This window comes from Ovis aries, chromosome 26 (assembly GCF_016772045.2).
Source record: "Ovis aries strain OAR_USU_Benz2616 breed Rambouillet chromosome 26, ARS-UI_Ramb_v3.0, whole genome shotgun sequence".
NCBI classification, from domain to species: Eukaryota; Metazoa; Chordata; class Mammalia; order Artiodactyla; family Bovidae; genus Ovis; species Ovis aries.
The window spans coordinates 39,341,373-39,366,987 of record NC_056079.1 but is presented as its reverse complement, the minus strand read 5'-3'; the positions used below and the strand labels follow the sequence as shown (position 1 = coordinate 39,366,987).

The following is a 25,615-nucleotide window of genomic DNA, read 5'->3' as shown; positions in this document are numbered from 1 at the left end:
CCATGGACTATACAGTCCATGAGATTCTCCAGGCAGGAATACTGGAGCGGGTAGCCTTTCCTTTCTCTAGGGATCTTCCCAACCCAAGGATCGAACCCAGGTCTCCCATATCCCAGGGAGATTCTTTTTTTCTTAATTACTTTTATTGAAGGATAAATGCTTTACAGAATTTTGCTGTTTTATGTCAAACCTCAACATGAATCAGCCATAGGTATACATATATCTCCTCCCTTTTGAACCTTCCTCCCCATTCTACTCCTCTAGGTTAATAGAGAGTCCCTGTTTGAGTTTCCTGAGCCATACAGCAAATTTCCATTGGCTATCTATTTTACATATGGTAATATAAGTTTCCATGTTACTCTTTCCATACATCCCACCCTCTCTTCCCCTCTCCCCATGTCCATAAGTCTATTCTCTATTTCTCCACTGCTGCCCTGTAAATAAATTCTTACCATTTTTCCAGATTCCATAGATATGCATTATATTTATGATTTATATATATAATTTATGATTATATGATATACGACATTTATCTTTCTCTGACTTACTTCACTCTGTATAATAGGTTCTAGATTCATCCACTTCATTAGAACTGACTCAAATGTGTTCCTTTTTATGGCTGAGTAATATTCCGTTGTGTATATGTACCACAACTTCTTTATCCATTCACCTGTCAATGGACATATAGGCTGCTTCCGTGTTCTAGCTATTGTAAATAGTGCTGCAATGAACAATGGAATATGTGTCTCTTTCAGTTTTGGTTTCCTCAGGGTTTATGCCTAGGAGTGGGATTGCTGGGTTACATGGTGGTTTTATTCCTGTTTTTAAGGAATCTCCATACCGTCTTCCATAGAGGCTGTATCAATTCACACTCCCACCAACAGTGCAAGAGGGTTCCCTTTCCTCCATACCCTCTTCAGCATTTATTGTTTGTAGACTTTTTGATAATGGCCATTCTGACTGGTGTGAGGTGATGTCTCATTGCAGTTTTGATTTGCATTTTTCTAATAATGAGTGATGTTGAGCATCTTTTCATGTGTTTGTTAGCCATCTTTATGTCTTCTTTGGAGAAATGTCTGAGTCTTTTTCCCACTTTTTGATTGGGTTGTTTGTTTTTCTGGTGTTGAGTTGTATAAGTTGCCTGTATATTTTGGAAATTAATCCTTTGTCCACAGACAGATTCTTTATCAACTGAGCCACCAGGAAAGCCCAAGCATACTGGAGTGGGTAGCATATCCCTTCTCCAGGGGATCTTCCCGACCCAAGAATCATTTACTTAATTTTCCTGTCATTTGACTAAAAAATTTGCATTTCCTTGAGCAAAATCAGCAATGTTCTCAATTTTCCCTGTCTATAGTTTTAAATTCTTTATGGTCAGATGCTTGTGAGCAGCTACAAGCAGATGACACGATAATTGACTACCCTGGCCTCTCCTTTGATATCATCATAGCCTTCATGCTCTCCTGACACCTCTACCTGAATATTTAACAGTGTACCAGTTACAACTATCCAAAAGACAGCTAGAGGAGTTCCTCCTCTGATACCTGCTACCCTCCAGGACTTTTCTGTCTCAATGAATGGAACTCTCATCCACTCAGTTGCTCAAACCAAAACCCAGATGTTACCCTGACTTCTTCCTTTCCCTCATACTCCACATCTAATTTATCAGCAAGTCCCACAGACTCTGCTTCAAAAAAGAAATTCTGGATCCTGCCACTCCCTCATTCCCGTTGCTGTCGGTCTTTAATCCAACAAATATTTATTGAGTGCCTATGTGTACTAGTTCTTCCCCAGGAGCCAGAGCACAGGGAACAACACAGACAGAAAGCCCGCCCTCATGGAGCTTACACAAACCACTGCCATTTCTCAGAGAGATGGAAACAATAAGCTTTCTCCCTGGCCCTGGAGCTTATCCCTCACCCTCATGTAGAACATTCAGAATATTCTCTCTACAATGGCTAGGGCAACGTTTAAAAATATTCTTCCCTGCTTAAAACCTTTCAGCGGCTTCCCATCCCACTTGTCACCAAGTCGTCTTTACCACAGTTTCCCAAACTCCATGTCCATACCTCTGCCCACCTCTGTGGCTACTTTCTGTGCCAAAACTACACCTGGTAGAAGTCCTCTGCACAGGCCAATCTCCATGACTGGAAAGCGCTCACCCGAGAGCGTCAGGGACCTGAACTGCTTCTCCTCGCTCAGGTCCCAGCTCAAACATGATCTCCGGGGCCTCCCCGACCACTCTTCCTTATGTGGCTGCCCCCAACTACAGTGGCTTATGATGTCTTTTCAAGCCTTACTTCATCTATGTTTTCACATCTGTCTGTCTGCCTTATTGGAATTCAAGCTCCACGTGAGATGGGATCTGTTACCTCTTTACCACTGGATTCCTAAGGCCTGAAGTAGACGGGGGGAGGGAAGCAGAGAGGTGGGGAGGCAAGTGCACCCAGGGCCACTCAGCGAGAGCACCTCCTGAACAACGGCCACAGCCTTGCCAGCTCTGACTGCTACTGATCACTCAGTCTCTAGAACCAGGTTTGATGTCTTTCAGTACTCCATAAACTAGAAATGGCTAAGCACAGACGTACACACAGAAAACTCATCATCTGGACAGCTACTTTCCTGTGTCATAAAATTAAACTATGCCACAGACTCCACAAGATGGAAACACCAAAGTTTTTGTCTGACCTAAAAACAAAAATAAACACAAAACACTGAGTCTTCTCTTCTGTCACAGAAGAGAACCCTTACATATGGCCACTAACTCGACCTTTCCGTTTTTACCCTTTCATTTCTTCCAGGGGGTTGGAGGCCACTCTTCTGTGCTCACATAGTAGATTTTGGCTAAAAGTCTAAAAAGAGCCACAATTTAGTCCTTGGGTTGCACGTCTGACCTCCCTAAAGGACGGAGATGGTAAGAACTCTCCCCATGGGAGAGCAGTTATATTTCACTGTGATTTTAAAGTATATTTCCTGTGATTTTTCAATGTCCAATAAGTGAAGAAATAACTAGTTCCCCAGCTTTCCTGAACGAATCAATTAAAAAATATTATCTTGTTTAGAAATCACTGGTCAACACTACAATGAATGCTCTGTACATAAACTGCAGAGAAAGCCATGAACACACTTACCTCTTCAAATCCCATTTCAAATAAACATTCAACAGCTCCTCTGACAGGCAAGAGTCGAGTAGAAAAAGTAGTGTTTCCAATCCGGATAGATCTATATTTTTCATCATTAGGGTTTCTGATTAAAAAAAAAAAAAGTCTGATTATATATAACAATTTATAATTTTCACCGTGTTTTTACATTCTTTCTATGTTTTATACTGGTTATATTCCCTCAAGGCAGGAGAGAGCCCGACTTTACAGACAGCCGGTGTGGAAGGACACCCTGATCTGGTGATTCTTCCCTCAGGTCACATTTAGCACAATATCATTGTTAACCTTCACAGCTGATCATAGTAATGCTGCCAGGAGGGAAATACATGCAACTTTCTATTTCTGTGCTGTTAAAATTAGAGACCTTTATGAGTTTGGGGACTGCTAAGAAAAAAAAACTTAAGCAAGTTCCAGACACGGGCAGAAAGTTTTGCCTGTTTTGTTCTGATGGATCTAAATCATCAAGGATAACACCTGACATGTAGATGGTGTTAATAATTTATAGCTTATTAAAAATTAATAAATGCTTGTGAAATTAATGAATACAAGAAACTAAGAAGTTACATAAAAATGAACCAAAGTTCCTCAAAGACTTTACTTCTGACAAACACGAACCTAGTTAATACTTAACAGTCATTTGATTTTTCTTCCTTCCCTAGGCCAATGGTTGTTTTTACTACAAGTCTTGTTTCAGCTCAAGATCAAAAAGGCCTTCTGAACATAATTTAGGATAAGTAGGTTTCATATCTGACAGTGACACCCTTAAAAATGGTGAAACTTAAAGTGTTAGTCACTCAGTAATGTCCGACTCTATGTGATCGCATGGGTTGTATCCTCTGTTCATGGAATTCTTCAGACAAGAATACTGGGGTGGGTTGCCATCCCCTTCTCCAGGGGATCTTCCTGACCCAGGGATCAAATCCAGGTCCCCTGTATTGCACGCAGACTCTTAACCATCTTGAGCCACCAGGGAAGTCCAATGGCAGTGGCTTCCCTCAGCACGACACTACGGTTTCTGTGGCTGCATCAGGTATCCACAGAAGTCCTGAGGCCATCAGTCTGGGGTCTGGAATGGCAGGGTGGACAAATGCTAGCAGATAACCAGCCACCTTAGTCCTAAACTTATACATGTTCTCTATACTGTGATGTAAAAACAAAACCAAAATAGGGATTTTTAACTGTGGAAGTTTCAACAAATTTCAACATTTTTCATTTCAACATTTTTTTCTATCGAGCAGCTCCTGTTGCTAAAAAACTGTCATAAACATTACATGAAACTTTTTTTTAAAACCTCTTTTCCTTAATTTCAAAAACTACACAAGTTTGTTACAGAATATTCGGAGACAAAAGTTTTAATATAGTGTTCTTTAAACTGTCCAGATTGGTGCTAATCTATTCTTTGCTATTTATCCATGCTACTGCTAAGTCACTTCAGTCGTGTCCGACTCTGTGTGACCCCATAGATGGCAGCCCACCAGGCTCCCTCGTCCCTGGGATTCTCCAGGCAAGAACACTGGAGTGGGTTGCCATTTCCTTCTCCAATGCATAAAAGTGAAAGTGAAGTCGCTCAGTCGTGTCTGACTGTTCGTGACTCCATGGACTGCAGCCTAGGAATACAGAAATTGAGAGCATTCAATTATTATTAATTATTACAGTAACTTGACATTGCCATGAAATTTTCATTGTATTTTACAAAGTTATAGGTCCACAAAGGATTGGAAATTAAAAACAAAAGCACTGTTCTTCACTGCAGGTCATAAAATGGCCACTGCCATAAAATGACAGAAACACAAGGAGACACAGGTGCCTTACTATTCTATTCTGTGTATTAGATCAGAGTTTCTAAATCTTGACAATACTGACCTTTGGCCTTTGGCCCAGGGGGCTACCTGGGCACAGGAAAATGTTTAGCATCCCTGGCTTCTCTGCTACACTATGTCACAAGTGTGCCACTCTTTCTTACAGTGTAAACATTAAATGACAGCATAACCCTACCTTTATCAAAGCTGGTTACACATAAATGAGGCATCTTTTCATGATTCTCAACACATCCCACAGGGTGATAAACAAAGCAGTACCACCAGGATGGTACAGTCTACTGGTGCAAAAGTGCCAGAGCTCTTAATCTACTTTTTCCCAACAGTTCCCAGATTTCTACATAATCAGTCTTTTACTGTACTTAATTTTCTAATTTTTCTTCCCCTTTCCACTAGTGTTTAAAAATTCTTATAGAACTTACACGAGCTGTTCTGCTATAGCTTATTAGTTTGATGTGTTTCAAAGTAACTGTCGATGCAGCATCTTTGATATGGGCTTTGTATATTTTAGATTTTCCTCTAGCATCTAATAGGCAATTTCCTATCTTTCTACACTATCTTTGAACCTCACATACTGTTCATCTGTTTTTCTCATTCAATGCATATTGCAAACAACAAAAAAAAAATGGCAATAACGTCCAGTTACCCAAATCCTATCTTCCTCTTTTAAAATGTGTTGAGCAGACCAGCCATGATCGTGTGTATAGACTGATGTGAAAGTCAACCTCTTAAGTCCTCAAAGGCGTAGAGAACTTGGTTTAAGGACCTTCAGACCTCAAACCCATCAGCTCCCATTTCCTGCCTTTGGAAAAGCGCCACACAGACACAGACACACACACACGCCTAGACTCTAGCTTCACAGTTTAAGCCTTGTGCAGCTACTCTCCTTGAGCTCATTACTACTCTTCTTACCCTGTGGTGTCTAAAGCAGCCCTAAGGATCACCTTTAGTTTTGTCTGATATTCCATTAATTCTCTGCAGATTTTTCTCAAGTTTTTTTGTGCTATAACTCTTTGATGTTTTTCTTCCTATATCTGCTGAGCATTAATTATTTCTACGACTTCCAGTATTTATCTTGCTTGTTAAGCAGTTACTTTGCACCTTAGCTTGAGGTTTCTTCTGGTTGCTAGATGATGCTGTTGAAGAGATGGGGCTTCAATGGGCAGCAAAATTTCCTGAATCTCACTCAACCATCACTCTGAAAACATTTTGGTGTCTTGTGAGTTGTCTTACCCACCGGTATTACCAAATTGTTTCATCTATAGAAAAATTAGTGTTTGTATTTACAAGTGACCCCTTCATGTATCACACAGCCTTGTCATGGCAAAGGATCTTGCTTAACTCAATGAAGTTGAGTCATGCTGTGCAGGGCCACCCAAGACAGGTCATAGTGAAAAGTTCTCACAAAACGTGGTCCGCCGTACACAGCTCAAGAAGCAACAGTACTGGACGTGGAACAATGGACTAGTTCAAATTAGGAAAGGAGTTCGTCAAGGCCGTATATTGTCACCCTGCTTATTTAACTTATATGCAGATAACTTCATGCGAGATGTCGGGCTGGATGACTCACAAGCTGGAATCAAGATTGCTGGGAGAAGTATCAATAACCTCAGGCCTGCAGATGACACCACTAATGGCAGAAAACAAAGAGAAACTAAAGAGCCTCTTGATGAGAATGAAAGGGGAAAGTGAAAAAGCTGTCCTGAAGTTCAACATTAAAAAAAAAAAACTAAGATCATGGCATCTGGTCCCATCACTTCATGGAAGATAGAAGAAAAAGTGGAAAGAGAGACAGATTTTATTTTCTTGGGCTCCAAAATCACTGTGGACAGTGACTGTTGCCATGAAATTCAAAGATGTTTGCTCCTCGGAAGGAAAGCTATGACAAACCTAGCCAGTGTATTAAAAAGCAGTGACATCTCTTTGACAATAAAGGTCCATACAGTCAAAGCTATGGTTTTTCCAGTAGTCACATACGGATACTCGACCATAAAGAAGGCTGAGTGGCAAAGAATCGATGCTTTCAAATTGTGGGGTTGGAGGAGACTCTTGAGAGTCCCTTGGACTGCAAGAAGATCAAACCAGTCAATCCTAAAGGAAACTGACCAGGAATATTCATTGGAAAGACTGATGCTGAAGCTCCAATACTTTGGCCACCTGATGCAAAGAGCCTACTCATTGGAAAAGACCCTGATGCTGGGAAAGACTGAAGGCAGGAGGAGAAGAGGGCGGCAGAGGATGAGATGGTTAGATAGCATCACCAACTCAGGGGTCATGAATTTGAGCAAACTCTGGGAGATAATGGAGGACAGAGGAGCCTGCTGACTTAGCAACTGAACAACAATTTACAACTGAATAGTAAGAAAAACCCCTGCTTTTCACCCGAAAAGTCATAATCAACTGTATTTCTAAGATTTTAAGACATACTAGCAAAAAGCCTCCCACTGAGTCACAACTTTCCTTTTCTCAGAAAAGGAAAACATAAATGTTTCTACTTCAGAATTTCTGAAATGCTAGGAATTAAGTATATCTGAGCAATTTACTTGTCCTTTTCTTCTTTGGAATGCACAATCCCAGAAAGACCTCTCACAAACGGAAACTTAGTACATGAGTGAATTCTATAATCTTGTATTTTTATCACTGATCACAGAAGTCATTTTGTAGGTCATTTGAAACACTATTTCTTAGACCTTCTGAAAAACTGTTATTCTGACGTACATGTAAAATTTCAAAAACATCTCTCTGCCTTCAGAATCATCTAGGAACCATCTCTGGCCCTAACTAACTTTACCATTCTCTGTAGCTGACAACATGGGAAACATGCACATAACCCAGCTTAACATGAAAATCTGAATGAGAGAAACAAACATGTGTGCCATGTCCTTTATTTATTTCTAATTTCTGCGACAGTTTTATAATTTAAGTGTTGTTCTTTTCTGTTAACACATTATTGACCAGGGGATTTTTGTAGAAACTAAGACCGGTGGCCAATGATTTATGCAGTTGAGTACTGAAACACTCTGGTCAATAACATCTGGGTAACAAAAGATGTATTAAAACGTCTCTGGTCAATAAGTTGTTAAACATGAGGAAATTGATACCCAGAGTTTACATAAATTGGCTATAATCACATTTCTAGGAAACGGCTGACTGGGACTTAAACCCACTCACTGGTTTGATTACAAACACTCTCCACCATATAGTTGCCAACAAACTCATCCATTCTCCGTTAACTGCCTAGCTCAGTTTCTCCAGGTGTCAGTGGTAACCCAGATGAGAAATCTGAAGTTATCTCAGGCGTTCTGTCTCCTCCTGTTACCAGCTGTACCCCTGGCACTCAGTCAAGGATTGCCAGCCCCTGCCTACAGTTCTCTCTCCATTCATCCAGTTACGCACATGCTGACTGCAACAACTTCAGACGTGAAACCCATGCCCATGTCTTCTTACGTCATCATTCTACACGAATCTCTCATTATGCTCTGAGTCTAGAAACTACAAGTGCTTTCTGTTGCCTATCACGTCAAATATATGTCATCTTATCAAACCTTTCTTCTCAAAACCGTTCCACATCAGGTCCCTGCTATCTCCTCTCATATAAATATGTAAGCATTTAAACATCATCCTCGAATTGTCCTCCAGGTATTATGCTATGGCTATTTTCTGTACCTGTGTCTTTCTCCTAGACATATTTTCTCTGAAGAAAGAAACCACTTTCCATTCTTAGCCCTTCCCAATCATACCCAGTGCAGTTCATAACCAGTAACTGTGTGCAGTTCGCAAAGGAAATTAGTGGGAAATAAAATGTTTTTTTAAAGAATGAATGAAGCAAATTTTCCAGGAAGCCCATGTGGAATGTCAGTAAAACTATTACAGATTCTTGAAAGGTAGATACTGAGGACAGCAGATTTTTATCAAGAAGTTAACAAACTGAAAAAAAAAAAAAAATGGTTCTAACCCATGGTATATTGTGCATGCAATATAGCATATACTTCATTCTATAATTTCACGAGCTTTATGACTCTTAGTTGGGGAACAGGATAAGCATCATCCGAAGCAGAAATTTAAAATTTAACCCAAAGTATTATTTTCACCTGTGTGTAGTGACAAATATTGCTATTCAAAAACAAACTGCAAATGAAATCCTCATTTCAGCATTCACCCTATAAAATACTATAACTACCCTGAGGTAGTTGCAAGGATATCAAGACAACCCCCCCTCCCTTATCTCTAAGTTTAAAGAATTTCTTAAAGCATCAAAACAAACAGAAAACTGTGGTCTCCTCTGTTCTCTAGCATACCTGCAGTGTAGAAAGGCTAAGGGCTCAAGAAGTCTGGAGCTTTTCTGTAAACAAGCTAGTAAATGGACTTGGAAGGGGAAGAAAACATGGGTCGCCTCCACTAAGACCAAAGGAGTTTGAACTGTAAGAATATGAGGGCAGGGAACTCATATTACTACTTAAGACAAACTAGAACAGGTAGTTTTTCACACCATCTCCACTTATATGAGTTCAACTTCTAACTTACATTTTTTAAGATAGAAAACATAAACCATGGTAAAGACTGTAACATGCACGAACAGCATGCCAAATTTCTTCTATGAGTTTGGTAAACATTCCTATTGATGACTGCGATGCAAAAGGATTTCGTTCCTCACAACACCTTGATCTCACCATCTGTGGTTTCACGGGGTTGAAAGCAGAAGTGAATCCTTATTGTAAGGCCAACTCCCTGTTCCCAATAACAGGGTCTGAACAGCTGGGTGGCTCCCCAGGCAGGAGGTCCCAGTGGCGCATGGGTTCTGGAGAACTCTGCCTCGGGGCTCACTCCTGGCAGAGTCCTCTGGCACCAGCCTTGAGCGCTGAAGAGCTGTTCGACCTCCTGGGGTAGGGAAGGCGGGCAGAGAAGGTGTCACAGAGGGAGACAGCCCCCACATAGGTCACAATCGTGCCGCTGTGCACACTGCACCCCTCGGAGCACCTGGCTCAGGACAAGGGCTCCAAGTGTTGTTCCTTCGATTCACTTGTAAAGTCATGAAGGTTACCTGTATGAAGAGCTTCCCTGGTGGCTCAGCTGGTGAGACCCCGATTCGGTCGTAAGATCCGAGGGGGAGAGCGGGGAGAAGGGGGAGGGGAAAAGCGGGGAGGGGGGACGGCGGGCGGAGCCTTCACAGGTGCCCTCTGCCCCCCTCCTCAGGCGGCCCTCTGCCCCTCTCCCTCAGGTCCCCTCTGCCCCCTCCCTCAGGCTCCCCTCTGCCCCCCTCCTCAGGCTCCCCTCTGCCCCCCACCTCAGGCTCCCCTCTGCCCCTCACCTCAGGCTCCCCTCTGCCCCCCTCCCTCAGGTGCCCTCTGCCCCCCTCACCTCAGGTGCCCTCTGCCCCCCTCCCTCAGGGGCCCTCTGCCCCCCTCCCTCAGGGGCCCTCTGCCCCCCTCACCTCAGGTGCCCTCTGCCCCCCTCCCTCAGGGGCCCTGTGGCCCCTCACCTCAGGCTCCCCTCTGCCCCCCTCCCTCAGGGGCCCTCTGCCCCCTCACCTCAGGGGCCCTCTGCCCCCCTCCCTCAGGCGGCCCTCTGCCCCCCTCCCTCAGGTGCCCTCTACCCTCCTCCTCAGGTGCCCTCTGCCCCTCACCTCAGGCTCCCCTCTGCCCCCCTCCCTCAGGTGCCCTCCGCCCCCCTCTCCTCAGGTCCCTCTGGGCACCACGTCGTGGGAGCTAAGAGCCGAGGGAAGTCGTCCGAACTCCACTTCCCGACGCCCCCAAGCCGCGAGGTCCCTCGGAGCTCTGGGGGTGAACAAAGCGCCCCCGGCGAGGGTTGCCCTCGCGGACACGACGGCGGCGCGAGGACGCCCGCAAGACGCCGGCCGGAGAATGGCGCGCCCCTAACGAACTTCTCAGCCGCCCGTGGCAGGTGAAGGCGCCCGGCGGGGAAAACGCCCAAGGGGGCGTGAGACGCCCGTGGCCGCTTCTGTCCGGACTCGGAAGACGGTTCAACGGCCGGAGCCCCGGGCGCGTCTCCCCGTCCCCGCCCCGCGCGACGCCAGGTCAGGTCGGGACGCCGCCTCCCCTCGGGCGGGGCTGGGCGGGCCGGGTCTCCGTCCTGGAGGGCCCGGGACCGGCGCCCCGCCCCCCGCCCCCCGCCCCGGCGCCACCGGCCGGGCGCCCCCCGAGCCCGGGCCGAGCGGGCGCCGCGCCCCGCCTGCCGTCCGCGTCCCCCCGCGGCCCGCACCTGAGGATGTTGTCCGCGTAGGTGAGCAGCAACCTGGAGGCCTCCAGGAACGTCTCCGGGGTGTTCTGGCAGAGCTCGGCCACGGCCGGGGACGCGGAGCCGGCAGAGCCGCCCAGCGCCGCCGCCGCTGCCGCCGCCATGCTCGAACGCGGCCGAGCCCCGCCCCGCGCCGTCCGCTCCCGCCCCGCGCCGCGCGCGCTCTGAGCAGGCGCCCCGGCGCGCCGCGCCCGCGGCCGGTCCGGAGGGCGGGGGGAGGCGGAGGGGGAGGTGAGGAGAGGGGGCGGGGCAGGGGCGGGGCAGGGGGCGGGGCGGGGAGAGGGGGAACTGGTCTCCAGGGCGGGGGCTGGTCTCCAGGGACTGGGTCGTCTAGGCGGGGCGGGGGCCTTGTCCCCGCCTGCTGGGGGCTGTTTGGGAGCTTTGAGGTTTTGGACTGAGAGAGAAACCTGGTGGTCAGGGCCAAAGGAGCTTCCACCAGACCGGGACGGGGTCTTGATCCTCCTCAACAAGGGGCTTTGCCCAGGAGTATTGGGCGTCCCTAGTGGCTCAGCTGTAAACAATCCGCCTGCCATGCAGGAGACGGGAGTTCGATCCCAGGGTTGGGAAGATTCCCTGGAGGAGGGAATGGCAACCCACTCCAGTATTCTTGCCTGGAGAAACCCATGAGCAGAGGAGCCTGGAAGGATACAGTCCATGGGGTCCTGCAATCTATGGGGTTGCAAAGAGTCGGACAGGCCTGAGTGACTTAGCAGCAGCAGTAGCAGTCTGGTGGTGATAGCTTCCAGTAAACATATCCAATTCGTGATCTCCGAAGAAGAGTTACCTTCGGGACCAGGGACCAGGCTTGATCACTCAAGAACTTTTGTGTAACAGAGTCTCATTAAAGTATGAAAGGAGACAGAAAAAGCTTCTTACCAACCTGCCTGGTAATTGACTCAGTAGTCTGGGCCAGGGGTGGGGTGGAAGGGCTGGTACAGGGGGCTGTGGGCTTTGGCCAGGGCTAGTGGGTGCTGGCTGGTACATTGCAGAAACCTGGGTTCCTCTGTGTCCCAAGGCTGGCCTCAATAGATCCAGCCAGGACGGTGGGGAAACTCCTTGTACTCCAACCGCCAGCTTTTTCCTGAATGAAAATATCTTACGGCTTCCTCCTCGCAGGTTGTCAGGCCTTCCTAAATAAATAGGGACGAAAGACCCCAGGAGGAAGGAGCAAACAGTTTTCAAAACCAAAGGCATAGCTATGAACTCTGCTGGGATTCTCCTCTATGGATTCCTTTTAGAACTAGATAAATTATTGAAAATCTCTTGCATCATTCCCAGCCCAGATAGTATTGTGCTTCTGTAAAGAAGTGTTTTTCGAAACTGCAGGTTGCAGGTGGTGGACTCTATTGACCAAAATAAAACACAGACCCGATAATGACAATAGGATAGAGGGGAAAGGGGAGACAGCAAGTTATGCATCCCATATAGTAAGGGTCTGTATCAGTTTGTGACTTTGTTGTGCAGGTAGTCCTCTATTCCTCTTAGAAGATGGACCCTAACCACTTTAATCCATGCTCTGCCTCTCCATGCCTTTGAAAATGTGCTTTACCAATGCCTTTCTTTCTTTGCAGAAATTCCTTTCCAAACCTCAACAAATATTTCTTGACGATAGGTTTTAAATAGGTTAGTTTTTGTTTAAGTTAGTTTCTTTAAATTTTCTTGATGCTTTATCTTCAGTTTGCTTTTTAAGTTCGAAATTTTCTTCCAGTATCTCTGAGCAAGGCCCTGAGCTATACTATCTACTTGAATTATTGTTCAATTGCCAGATATGTGAGAGAAGATTTTAATAAATATATTTATTTATATATTAATATTTGTGTTAATAAATATAATATTCCAGGTTCAATTATTGTTCAATTGCCAGATATGTGTGAGAAGATTTTAATAAATATTTATTTATATGTTAATAAATATAATATTCCAGGTTCCAAGAATAGTGTGTTTAACTGATAATTTGTTGTTAGCTGCTGTAACTAAAGATTTCCATGATTTAACGTAAATACCTTTCTTGTTCACACAACAGTTTAACAATGCAGTTCTCATTTGTCAGTTCCTCCGTGTAATGATTCAGGGCCCCAGGCTCCTTTCATCCCATAGCATAGAGATCAACAAACATTTTTTATAAAGGGCCATATGCATGCATGCTCCGTTGCTCAGTTGTGTCCGACTCTTTGCAATCCCATGCCCATGGACTGTACCGTGCCAGGCTCCTCTGTCCATGGAATTTTCCAGGCAAGAATACTGGAATGGGTTGCCATTTAGTAAATGTTTAAGGCTTTATGGCCATACCGTCTCTGTTTCAACTGTGTAACTACTCTGCCTCTGCAGCAAATAGTAGTTTGCTCTTAACTCCCCTAACATGGGGTGTTAGGGTGAACAGCATGGGGTGTTACGGTCACCAACACTCCCTGGCAGTCAAATTCCGTGAGTAACTTCCTCTGTATATATGTGAGCTTCCACTGTAGCTCGTAGATCGTATTGAGTGGTTTTGAATCTGAGGATTTAACCAACAGCAGACCATGTAGCACTGTAGCATTTCATATTTTTTAAAAATCTACATATTAAGTGAACCCAGGCAGTTCAAGCCCATGTTATTCAAGGGTGAAATGTACTTTAGAATGAATGGGTATAGCTATGTTCCAATGAGACTATTTACAAAAACAAGCAGCCTTCTGGATTTAGCTTGTGGTTTGTTAACTACTGCTATATGGCCTCAGAGACTTCTGCATTTACTTAGTGGCTGGGCACAAAGAAGGCATATCTGTTTCATGATGCCAGAAATGACAAACAGCATTTTCTTTACTGTATCACTGGTGAAAAGGAAGCCCCAACTAGGTAAAAGTCCGCCAGGGTTGGGGAGGTTGGGAGGCTGGGAAATGTAGTCCTTAGCTGGACAGGAAGCACCCACAACCCTCAAGCAGGGAGGATGAAGGTGGGGGTTGGGGTTGTGATTAGCTGTCTCCATCACAGACTGTATTCTCCTGGAGTTTCTTTTTCCATCAACGTATTTATTCTATAATAATCATATAAGGTTACCATATACTATCTAATAGGATTTTTTTTTTAAAGATCTAGAACACCTCTTTTTTTTCCCCCCAAATAAAATCTTAAGAGAAAACCTAGTATATATAAAACACCAAAGTAGAAGCACTCTAGGACTGAAGCAGGAATGCATATGTGGATGTGGGGAGGAATAGAGTATTAGCAACTCAGCTTTTCCCTTGACAGTTGTTGGTCTTGGGGGTGCTTCTGTGGGAAACATGCAATCATAATGACAAGATTAATGCTATTATAATATCATACAGTCCATAACGTAATAAAAATCCTCATTTCAAGGGTAATTCACTGAGTTACTGTTTATTTTAATTCACCTGAAATTTTACTCCTTCCCAATTACTCTTTACTTTGAGTAACTAAAATCTCTCTAGGACACCATTTATGGGGCTATTAAGGAATTTATTATAATAAGGGACTTGACTCATTCTTTTCCTTGTCTGCTTCTTCTACTTAAGTAAGTTGAAAATATTTTGAATTTTCAATTTCCTGTAGAAAAATCAAAGATATTAAGCTACTCTTAATCTCTTTATACCCACCACTGCTTCAAACACATAAAATGATATTCTAGTATTAAATCAGGTTTGAACTTTCTGTTTTTTCACTTTTTTTTTTTTTTGCTTCAGAGTAATGAATTTCCTTTTAGGATTCCAGCTTTATTAAGAACACCATCTTTAGAAGACATATGACATATGGTGGCACTATTCTTAGATGAAATAAAGATATGACTAAAATTTCCCTGGGACAGGTTTTATCATAAAAAATGAAAATGTCGGCCTAAATGAAGACTACTGGCAAGGGGAGGGGTTGAAGCCTTTCAGGAGAATGTGATGCTTCACTATTGCATGATCGTACTACGTATATAGCCAGTTTCTATTTATTGAGCACACACTCTGCAAAGCAGCCTGAGATGAAGGACATAAGAAACCTTTAATCTAGTAGGAAGGACAAAACGAATAATAATACCTTATATGCAGATAGCTGTTTAGTTGATGAAACAAAAAGAGCCACTGTGAAAAAACCATTTGGTAAGAAACGTACAAAGCGGCGTATGCATATGCGTATGTGTTTATCCATTCATTCTGTAACTCATTCACTCACCAAATAGTTATGCAGTGGCTACTAAAGGTGCCGTGCTGCACACTGAAGTGGTGGAGATGAGCACGGGCCCGCTGGCTTCACAGGAGTCCCTGTGAGTCCGCTCACTGGTTGGACCAGCAGCAGCATCACCAGGGAATTCATCAGGATGTTCTCAAGCCCCATCTCTTTTTTTTTTTCATAATTTTATTTATTTTTGGCTGTGCTGGGTCTTCACTGCCGTGCAGGCTTCTGTCTAGCTGTGGCAAGTGGAGGCTCCTCTCTCACTGTGTCGTGCAGCCTTCTTCTTGCAGGAGCTTTACATGTTGCAGAGCACGGCTCGAGGGTGCTCGGGTCTCCGCAGTTGCGGCTCATGGGGTCTAGAGCACAAGCTCAGTAGTTGCGGCACACAGGCTGAGTTGCTCGGGGCACGTGCGATCTTCCCGGACCAGGGATTGAACCCCTGTCTCCTGCACTGGCAGTCGGATTCTTTACCACTGAGCCACCTGGGAAGCTCGCAAGCCCCATCTTTACAGGTGAGACCCAGCAATCTGTGCCTTTCAGGTGCCCAGTAAAGTTTGAGAAGTATTCATTTAGAGGAAGGAAAATTCCACTGTCGTTGAAATTTCATGGAAGAGGAAGAATTTGAACAGAACCCTTAATTTGGAGGTTAATGGGGTGAGGAAGGGGCAAACATACCAGCTGTGGGATATCACCGCCCACCCCCAAATACACACACACTTAAGGACAGCATCCTAGCAATCTCTCCTCCTTGCCATTGCCCTCGTTCAGGCCCCACCAGTCTGCACTCTCTTCCCCACGGCCATTCCCACACCCTCCAACCCCCCTGCACATACTGCAATGATGCTCTTTCTAAATCACTCCTCTGATCATATTATTCTTTGCTGAGAAGTCTTCTGTGGCTACCCCTTGCCCACATGTAACTAAGCAAGACCCTTATAAAGACTTCCTGGAACAGACTCCCCCTACCCATGTCCTCTGCCTGCCTTCTGTCTATAGAAAGACTTTAGTCAAAGGGAAACAGTGAAGCAGGACAAAACAATACTTTGGCCATTAAACAAAGTCAAGGACCTTTAGTTCTTTCTCAAGGACTATAGATAATACTCTGAGCCTTGGCCTGTGAGCTGTTTTTCAGATTCTGAAACCCCCACCAGGTGGAAAAGTTAATTGCATGCTGCCCACAAGCAGGCAGACCCCAGACCAGTTGGAACCAGAAGGCTGATGATGCTGACTCTGGATTATCTCTCCACCAGCCACTCAGAAGGACATCCACAAGCTGACCATGCCCTGATCCTTGAACACCATGATTCCTCACTACCCCTTCTAGGGCAGGACACCCAGTCTTGAGGGCATTTGCCCGCTATGACCCTCTTTGCCTGGCCAAGCAATAAAGCTATTTTTGTTTTACTCAGAATCTTGTCCCCGAGATTTAATCCAGCACGAGTGTACAAAGACCAAACTTCAGCAATTCAGCACACTCTCTACAGTCAAGTGATGTTAGGAATTAGGAAAGAAATTTGAACGTAAGTGGCTTTGTTCAAGACAAAAAGGAGAAGCAGAGGGCCTGGGGTAGGGAATTAGAGAGTGTACCATTTCCTTCCTAGAGGAATTTAGAGTCAATAAAAGAAGGTTGCAGTCCATAGGTTGCAGACTGGGGCTGCCCACATACCATCTCTGACCCACAGGAGTAATCCAAAGTCTTTTGCACAAAACCCAAGACTTGTTCCCATCAGCCCACTCTTCACTCTCAGACTTTCCCTGTTGCTTTGTCCCACATCTCAAATCCAGTGTTGGCCACACTGAACTACTACCAGCAGGTTGTAGAAGATACCAGGTCTCAGAAGTTTGTTCTGTTCTGCCTGGCAGGATGCCCTTTCCCACCAAGATTACTAGACATTTACTCATCTTCAAAATGCAGTTCAAAGGTCAACCTTTTGGAAGACTTTCCTGACTTTGGAAGGTAGTATTGACCCATGGTATTATGTTGTCTCTGTCATGTTATTATAATTCTGTTATATTCTTTTATTATAGCACCTGTTTCAGTACTTGGCACATATTTGTCTTCACAGCTATTTCCTTCTACTAGACAATGAATTTCTTGAAAGCAGGAACCATACCCTATTCATTTTCATATGCCAGTTTCTGGCTCAGGTTAGGTAGAAATGTTGAAGAAAAGAAAGTACAAGCAAAGATACAGAGATGAAAAAAGAGAAGCTGAAGTCCATCCAGAGGTGATAAGCTGAGTTTTGCTGGGTGTTGGTCTGCACCCCATAGGCTTGCAAATCCTGTACTTGCTTCAAGACTGAAAAAAGAGCCCAGAGACATTGATGGTGTAATGGACGGAGGGATCTTACATGTGTGCTGCAGACGGTGGGCAGGTGGGCAGGACGTGGTAGGGGTCTTTGCTTCCGGTGGGAAGGGGCCCACGTTGGCATCCAGCTAGCTCATAGGTTACCAGGAGAAAAAAGCAGAGGGGCATACCCCTCACGGCCCCTTTGATAAACTGTCACGTTAGGGAGGTTCTGATCTAAAGATTAGAACAATCACTCGCTGGGATTGGGGCAAGTATGTAGGAAGGTCAGTCATGTGAACAGATGTAGGTGAAGCAGACTCTAGGTGAGCAGAGCAAGAGAACAGTCATCTGGGTGGACATCTGTTTTAACAGAGAGTGAGAACTATACCTCAAAATACAGTTTTGAACCGAATCACAAAAATTTAAGTAAACCTATAGCTGAACAAGAGACTATGGTAAGTGGGGCTATTTAGAAGGTTTTTATTTTAGATAAAATACCAATGTATTTTGGCAAAGAGTATGGTACTAAAGGGCTTCCCTGATGGCTCAAATGGTAAAAAATCCACCTGCAATGCAGAGACACCTGGGTTTGATCCCTGGGTTGGAAAGACCCTGTGGAGTAGGGAATGGCAACCCACTCCAGTATGCCTGTCTGGAGAATCCCCATGGACAGAGGAGCCTGGTGGGCTACAGTCCATAGGGTCGCAAAGAATCAGACACGATTGAGTCTAAGCACATGTACTAAGCACATGTACACACATGGTACTAAATCATATACAGCTATTAGAATATCATAAAATTTCTCACCCCTTTCCAGACCAAAGGGAAGATCAGAGGGAGGAATGAAAATGAAATGACTCATCAGTGGCTTTACTTTTCTACAATATTTTAATCAACTTGTCACTTGTTATGCAAGATAATTTTGTGGTGTACGAAAGAAAAAAGAACAGCATGTTAAAACTGTATGTTACATATGAGTTTGGCTTCATAAAATATATTTTAGGTCTTTTCACACTGTGACTCAAAAACACTGTGTATCAATGAAGAGAGGAGACAGCAAATTTGGGTACTTCTCACTCATTAAGTTTTAGGTGTATTTTATAACCATATGTTTGTTTTAATTTCTCTTAAAGTAACTTTACTATCATTGAAAGAAGGTTGTACTAAGAAGTGATGGACTAGGCCCTGGATCAAGGATGACTCAAGGTCATATTAGGGAGCAATTTTAGAAAAAGTTTATTTCCAGACACATTTAAATCCATTACTAGCCAAGAAAAGCTAAGTTCCTCCCAAATCCTCTAAAGCTGGGAAAGATGGCAAAGCACTCTACTTGGGAGAAAAATGCTTCAAGAGACATTGCCCAGAAAGAAACAAACACTCTGACAGGTTCAGATGCAGGGTATATAGTCAACCCTTTATCTAAAGGAGAGAAAAGGACAGGGAATTCAGTGGCAGTCCAGTGGTTAGGTCCCCATGCTTTCATTGCTAAGGGATGAGGGTGCAGATTCAATCCCTAGTTGGAGAACTAAGATCCTGCAAGCTGCCCAGCAGGACCAAAAACTAAAAAAGGAAAAAGGACACAAAATTCACCTGGGACAACACATGAGCTGTAGTTGTTCAGTCCCTAGGTCAGGTCTGACTCTTTGCGACCCCGTGAACTGCAACACACCAGGCTCCTCTGTCCTTCACTATCTCCCAGAGTTTGCGCAAATGCATGTCCATTGAGTTGATGATTCCGTCCAACCATCTCATCCTCTGTCTCCCCCCTTCTCCTTTTGCTTTCAATCTTTCCCAGCATCAGGAGTCTTTTCCAATGAGTTTGCTCTTCCATTAAATACTACCTTGCTGACTTCTTCCATTTTAAAAAATACGCTCATGTTATTTTCCCCTTCTGAGCAAATAAGTTGCTGAATTTTTCAAAGACTTAGAGATAAATGTCTACGTTTTTCTTTGTTCTATTCCTGTCTCCATTCTTGTCAGACACTGGGTGTGATATTTTGAGCACCACGCAAGATCTGAAAATAAAATTTAAAAATAAACATGTTTATTATTAGAAAGGCTTATTTGTATACTGTAGACAAGATAGGAAACAAAACTAAGCAAAAGTAAGGGTGGGAGGAAATTCCCTGGAGGTTCAGTGGGGCTCAGCGCTTCCACTGCGGGTGGTCCTGGGTTCCACCCCTGGAGGGGAAACTAAGATCCCTCAAGTCTCTGCACCACTGGGAAAAAAGGTGTGTGTGGGAGGGACATCACTATTACTGTACATACTTTGCAGACAACCCCCCCCCCCCAACCCAAATCCCCTTTAAAAAGTAAAAACACAAGCTACGCCTTGGATCTTCTAACAAAGTATCAATGGCTTTGCACGTTAATAAATGCTTTCCACACTAATAAATAAATAAGTCCATGTTTAGCGACTCCGTGGACTGTAGCTATCCAGGCTCCTCTGTCCCTGGGATCTCCCAGGCAAGAACACCGGAGTGGGTTGCCCCGTTTCCTTCTCCAGGGATGGAACCCCGTTGTCTCCTGCCCCGGCAAGCCTTTCTTTACCACCGAGCCACCCGGGAAGCCCTACATTAATAGTCACACGCAGAATTATTTCAAGTGGCCGCAGAGCATTTAGGTGTACCACAGCTTTGTGGTGCATGGGGTCGCAAAGAGTCGGACGGGATGTAGCGACCGAACAACAACAAAACTCACAGCCGACTTCCTGCTGCTGGGCATTTTATTTCGGCCTACTTTGCTACTACAAACAGCTGTGCGCGATCCAGAAATCACTGGAAGGACACAGGAACGTCTTTAACTCTTCCCTAGGAGTCCAGCAGAATCTGACGGTGCCCCTTTTCCCCACAACAGGAGACTATTTGGGCATTATTAGAAAAAAATAAAAAATTCCCTCTTGACGGGCAAAATGCTCTCTCCTTGCGTTTCGTGCGCGTTCCAGCTTATCTTGGAGCGGCCGAGGTGGCCACAGGCCCGGAGCCGGGATCCGCCCCCAGGAATGTCTGACCTCCGCCAAGGAGACGCGGAGGAAAGCTCTCGGCCCAGCGGGCGCGCGCGCCCTTGCGTTCATGCGTGCGCGCCCTCGCGGACGTGCCTGTGCGCGTGCGCCAGCGAGCCCGGAAGTTCGTGTGCGCGTGCGCATCGCCCGCCGGGCGCTGTTGACTGCGGCTGCGCGGGCCGCACCAGGTGCAGGTAGTGCCGGTCGCCCCTCTTTGGCTTTCGCGCTCCAGCGCTCCATCGGGTCGGGGGCGGGTGCGGAGAGAGGCGTGGAGGACCCGGGCCTGCTGTCTGTTCCTCTCTCCACGCCCTCCCCGGGTGTCTGGGGCGGCGCTGGGAGTTGGCCACTGTCCCTTGTCCCCGGCCTCCCCTCGCCCTTGACTTTCGCGGTCGCAGAAATGCTGTTTCTCTCCGTGCTGAGGATCCGAAAAGTCCTCTCACCCCTACTTCGAAGACTACGCCCCGAAATGTGTTTTACTCCGTTAATACCAGAAGCATTAAATGTAATATGGTCTTAGCCATCCTGAAAAAGGGTGCTTTCCGCAGCCTGTATCAGGCCAGGAGTGCCCGTATGTGTTTCATAGTCAAGTTCTGTTTCTGTGATTCGAATGAATCGTCCTTTCACCCCTTTGTCTTCGAATATTTTAGGGTAATTGGAGTCTGAAAAGGGCTGCGTCCAAACAGGTGGTTCGATAATAAGTATAAATTAAAATGAAGTAACGTTATTTTCCCTGAGTTCCCTTAACAGCTCACAACCGAGCGCCTGAAAACCACACCCTGGATGTTGTTTTTTAGACCTTTTAAGGTGTTCTAAACCACAGTGAATATACCTGCTGGGCATGTTGTGGTCTGTTTCAGGAAAGGTGCTGACCCTCTGAATTTCAACCATGCTGTCCGATGGCTTGCAAATTTTCCTAAGGATTACCAAACGTCATCTGATACACGCAAGATCGTGCCAGCGATTAGTAAATGAAAGGCGGTGTTTGGCAACCGCATCAGCACGAGGATTGCGTCGGCGGGTCGTGGTCACTGGCATCGGTTTAGTGACCCCTCTTGGCGTTGGAACTCAGCTGGTGTGGGACCGCCTTGTCCGGGGAGAGAGTGGAATCGTCTCCCTGGTTGGAGACGAGTACCAGAGCATCCCGTGCAGCGTTGCTGCTTACGTGCCAAGAGGTTGTGATGAAGGGCAGTTCAACGAGCTAAACTTTGTGTCCAAGTCAGATACTAAGTCCGTGTCTCCTCCCACGGTGATGGCCATCGCTGCCGCTGAGTTAGCCTTAAAAGATGCGGGCTGGCACCCTCAATCAGAAGCTGACCAGGCAGCTACAGGCGTCGCAATCGGCATGGGAATGGTTCCTCTCGAAGTGATTTCCGAAACCGCTTTAACGTTTCAGACCAAAGGTTACAGTAAAGTCAGCCCATTCTTCGTCCCTAAGATTCTGGTCAACATGCCAGCAGGCCAAGTCAGCATCCGCCATAAACTCAAGGGCCCCAACCACGCGGTCTCCACGGCCTGCACCACCGGGGCTCACGCGGTGGGAGACGCGTTCAGGTTCGTAGCCCACGGAGATGCGGACGTGATGGTGGCCGGGGGGACGGACTCTTGCATCAGCCCCTTGTCCCTTGCTGGGTTCGCCAGAGCCCGGGCTCTGAGCACAAACGCGGATCCAAAGTCCGCCTGTCGACCGTTTCACCCCCAGAGGGACGGGTTTGTCATGGGAGAAGGCGCGGCCGTGCTGGTCCTGGAAGAACACGGGCATGCGCTCCGCAGAGGGGCCCGGGTCTACGCAGAGATTGTGGGTTACGGACTCTCCGGGGATGCTGGCCACATAACCGCCCCCGACCCTGGAGGAGAGGGTGCCTTCAGGTAAAGACTGCTCGTGTGTTCCCATTTCTTCAGCTAAGACTGTTGGAGTCTCAACTTAGGGGAAATGGTAGTATCTGGCCTTGGTGTTTTACCGTGTTTGAAATATTTGAAAACGTTTGAACATCCTTTTGAGTTTTATTGAGTAGTTAGTGGTACTGGAAATGTCAAGCGTAGCAGCCAGCTGGATGAGGAGATGGTCGAAACCCTTCATCACACTTCAGATTATACCCTTATACTTCCTTCTAAGAAATCGAGGCAGCCCAGAACTGAAAAAGGAGGTGTTAACATCCATGAAATTTTCAAAGGTTTTCCCAGAGAAATGTTTTATTTTTTTTGAAATATTTTATTTTTAAATTTGTCTGTTTGGAGGTTTGCCTTTTACTTCTTCATTGGCTTAGAATTCTTATGGCCTGAATAAGAAGGTTTTGAAAGATATTTGAAGCATTAAGGTAATGGCACGTTTTTGTGTGGACTTTTTTTTTAGATTATTGGGAAATATGCAAAGTTTTACATTTAAATGTGAAAGAAAAAATTAAAACATAGTTATAAATCTTTTCTCCTTATTTGAACTCTATATGCATACCCCACTGATAAGAAATTCCCCAAAGAAAAATTATTCTGAGGTTGAGTCTACATGGCTTTTTCCTCCAGGAAAAAAGGACTGTTCAAATAAAATGGAAACATGTTTTATTAGAGATTATAAAATCCATAGGCTTATATGTTTATGTCACAGTGATGAATCAGTCCAGGGTACTGGGGGTGCCTGGGTATTCCCATGCAGATGGCATTCTAGTGCACATGGTAATCCAAGATTCTGTTCTGTTATGAGAACGTAAAGGGTTCTTTTCATCCAGTGTACTTGGGTATTTCTGTAGCCATTATCTGTAGTCATACGGACAATGAGTGTGTGTTCAGTCGCTCAGTCATGTCTTACTCTCTGTGACCCCATGGACTGTAGCCCGCCAAACTCCTCTGTCCATGGGGATTCTCCAGGCAAGACTGAAGTGGGTTGCCATTTCCTTCTCCAGGGGATCTTCCCAACCCAGGGATTGAACCCATGTCTCCTGCGTTGGCTGGTGGGTTCTTTACCACTGAACCAACCACTGGAGAAGCCCACAGATGATGGGCTTGTTAAAATGAAGTGTCGTTCTGATGAGTTCAGCTGCTTTTTTCTTATTTATTAGGTGCATGGCCGCTGCTGTGAAAGATGCAGGCATCCAACCTGAAGAGGTATCCTACATCAATGCACATGCTACTTCCACGCCTTTGGGAGATGCTGCTGAAAACAAAGCCATCAAACAGCTTTTCAAAGACCACGCACACGCCCTTGCCATCTCCTCCACCAAGGGAGCCACGGGGCACCTCCTGGGGGCTGCCGGGGCGGCCGAGGCCGCCTTTACCGCCCTGGCTTGTTACCATCGGAAACTGCCGCCTACTCTAAACCTGGACTGCACAGAGCCGCAGTTTGATCTCAATTACGTGCCACTCAAGGCACAGGACTGGAAAGCTGAGAACAGACGAATTGCACTCACCAATTCCTTCGGTTTCGGCGGTACTAATGCAACACTTTGTATTGCTGGCATGTAGGACAATCACATGTAATTAAATATTGATGTTTTTAACTGTTGTAAACTGCATTGAGAAATAATAAATTTATGTAAATGCATATTTTTGTATAATGATACCCAGGCACCCTTTATTCTTGTCTGGGTTTCTCAGCCTTGGCACCGTGGATGTTTTGCACAGGTACTTCTTTGTTGGGGAAAGGTGAGCTGTCCTGTACATCGTACGATGCTTTACAGCTTCCAAGTCCCCGCTCACTAGATTCCAGTGACCCTTCCTTCCCCAGCGGTGACAACCAAAAATGTCTCTCGGCACTGCCACGAGTTTCCTGGGAGGCTGGGGGCACAGAATTGAGATGTTAACGGGCTGCATGTGTTACCTTCCTGCTGACCTTTGCCGTAGCACTTTATCTCCTATGTGCCCGAGTCTCCAGCCATATTCTTTCACTGACCATCAGTTCTAATTCTCACTGGCACACAGTTCGTTCAGTTGAAGTTTATTAGGAGCCAGCTGTGGACGTGGTTTTGTATACTGGCCACCAAGTATGAAGTGGTTCCCTAAAAGCAGCTGAGGCCTTAAGGGTGAACAGGTCTCAGCCAGGATAGAGGGACAGAAGGAAGAATGTTCCAGCCAGGAGGCATAGTGTGGAAAGACTGGGAAATTTAGAAAGACACCAGCACTGAATGTCAATAGTCAATACATGTAACATGAGAAGTGGGCAGGAGGGAAAGCCAGAAGGTCTGCTGGAAATCAGGTCACAAAATTAACTTTTAAAAATAATATTGTTCTTCTTTCATAGATATTATAAATTATATATATTATCATATATGTTTTATTCTTTCATATATGTTTTATATGTATATATATTAATTTATTTGGCTGCAGTGGGTCTTCGTTACAGCGTGTGAGATCTTAGCCGCAGCATGTGGGATCTAGTTCCCTGAGCAGGTGTCGAACCCCGGCCCCCTGTATTGGGAGCATGGTGTCTTAGCCACTGAACCACCAGGGAAGTCCCAGAACCTTGTAAGTTTATGAGCACTGAGAGGAGTTGGAAGCCATCGAATGTTTGGAGTGTTGTGATGGTTCTGTAAGCTGTCAAGTTGGCTAGGCTGAACCATGAATTCATTTCCCAGAATTCACTTTCCCCTGTGTTTGGTCAGGGCTGGCCCTGAGAGATTCTTGTAGGCGATTCGCAAGGTGCAGGGGAAGCAGCAATGATTTTGTAGCTCACGTGGGTTGTGGCTTTGCTGGCCGACAGCCTTGTGCTGAGGCGGCGGTTGAGCCTGTAAATTGAGGCATAATTTACATGCAGTAAATTGTACCCATTTCAAGTATACAGTCAAATAAGTTTGATAAAAATAGTTCCACTTGTGGAACTGCCACCTCAATCAGAATATAGGGCGCTTCCAGGAATTCCCTGGTGGTCCAGTGGTTAGGACTCCACACTTCAGCTGCACAGGGCGCGGGTTCCATCCCTGGTTGGGGAAACAAGATTCTGCAAGCCATG

At 45.5% G+C, this 25,615-nt stretch overlaps 2 protein-coding genes and 2 long non-coding RNA genes across 8 annotated transcripts in view; 2 read left to right on the top strand and 2 right to left on the bottom strand.

Moving 5' to 3' along the window:
• The window catches only part of NGLY1 (N-glycanase 1), a 61,216-nt gene extending 49,817 nt beyond the window's left edge, over positions 1 to 11,399 (bottom strand). For 2 of the 5 annotated variants that reach the window (XM_027962669.2, XM_042241491.1), the window contains exons 1-2: positions 11,198 to 11,399; positions 3,132 to 3,246 (exon numbers count right to left, since the gene is read on the bottom strand). In XM_027962669.2, coding sequence (XP_027818470.1) covers positions 3,132 to 3,246; positions 11,198 to 11,337 — 255 coding nt within the window. In that variant the 5' untranslated portion in view covers positions 11,338 to 11,399. Of the gene's footprint in view, positions 1 to 3,131; positions 3,247 to 9,648; positions 9,857 to 10,019; positions 10,987 to 11,197 lie in introns of those variants that run through there. The other 3 variants (XM_042241490.1, XM_060407100.1, XM_015104652.4) reach the window with 3 other exon arrangements.
• Positions 11,400 to 11,542: 143 nt separating this feature from the next.
• On the top strand, positions 11,543 to 16,799 carry LOC132658705 (uncharacterized). The gene is made up of 2 exons (XR_009598651.1): positions 11,543 to 15,900; positions 16,540 to 16,799. It is a non-coding gene; the product is annotated as an uncharacterized LOC132658705 (long non-coding RNA).
• A 1,744-nt stretch (positions 16,800 to 18,543) lies between these two features.
• On the bottom strand, positions 18,544 to 20,719 carry LOC132658704 (uncharacterized). The gene is made up of 2 exons (XR_009598650.1): positions 20,379 to 20,719; positions 18,544 to 19,693 (listed from the first exon to the last, which is right to left on the bottom strand). It is a non-coding gene; the product is annotated as an uncharacterized LOC132658704 (long non-coding RNA).
• A 102-nt stretch (positions 20,720 to 20,821) lies between these two features.
• Positions 20,822 to 24,211, top strand: OXSM (3-oxoacyl-ACP synthase, mitochondrial). The gene is made up of 3 exons (XM_004021816.4): positions 20,822 to 20,873; positions 21,537 to 22,545; positions 23,730 to 24,211. The coding sequence occupies exons 2-3, from the start codon at positions 21,566 to 21,568 to the stop codon at positions 24,130 to 24,132; spliced, it is 1,383 nt and encodes a 460-aa protein (XP_004021865.1). The 5' UTR covers positions 20,822 to 20,873; positions 21,537 to 21,565; the 3' UTR covers positions 24,133 to 24,211.
• The last annotated feature ends 1,404 nt before the right edge of the window (positions 24,212 to 25,615 follow it).

Bases quoted from the DNA above. Each gene is read 5' to 3' on its own strand.
- OXSM (XM_004021816.4), top strand. From the start codon at position 21,566: ATGCTGTCCGATGGCTTGCAAATTTTCCTAAGGATTACCAAACGTCAT. The intron at 22,546-23,729 runs GTAAAGACTGCT...CTTATTTATTAG, and splicing joins GGAGGAGAGGGTGCCTTCAG to GTGCATGGCCGCTGCTGTGA.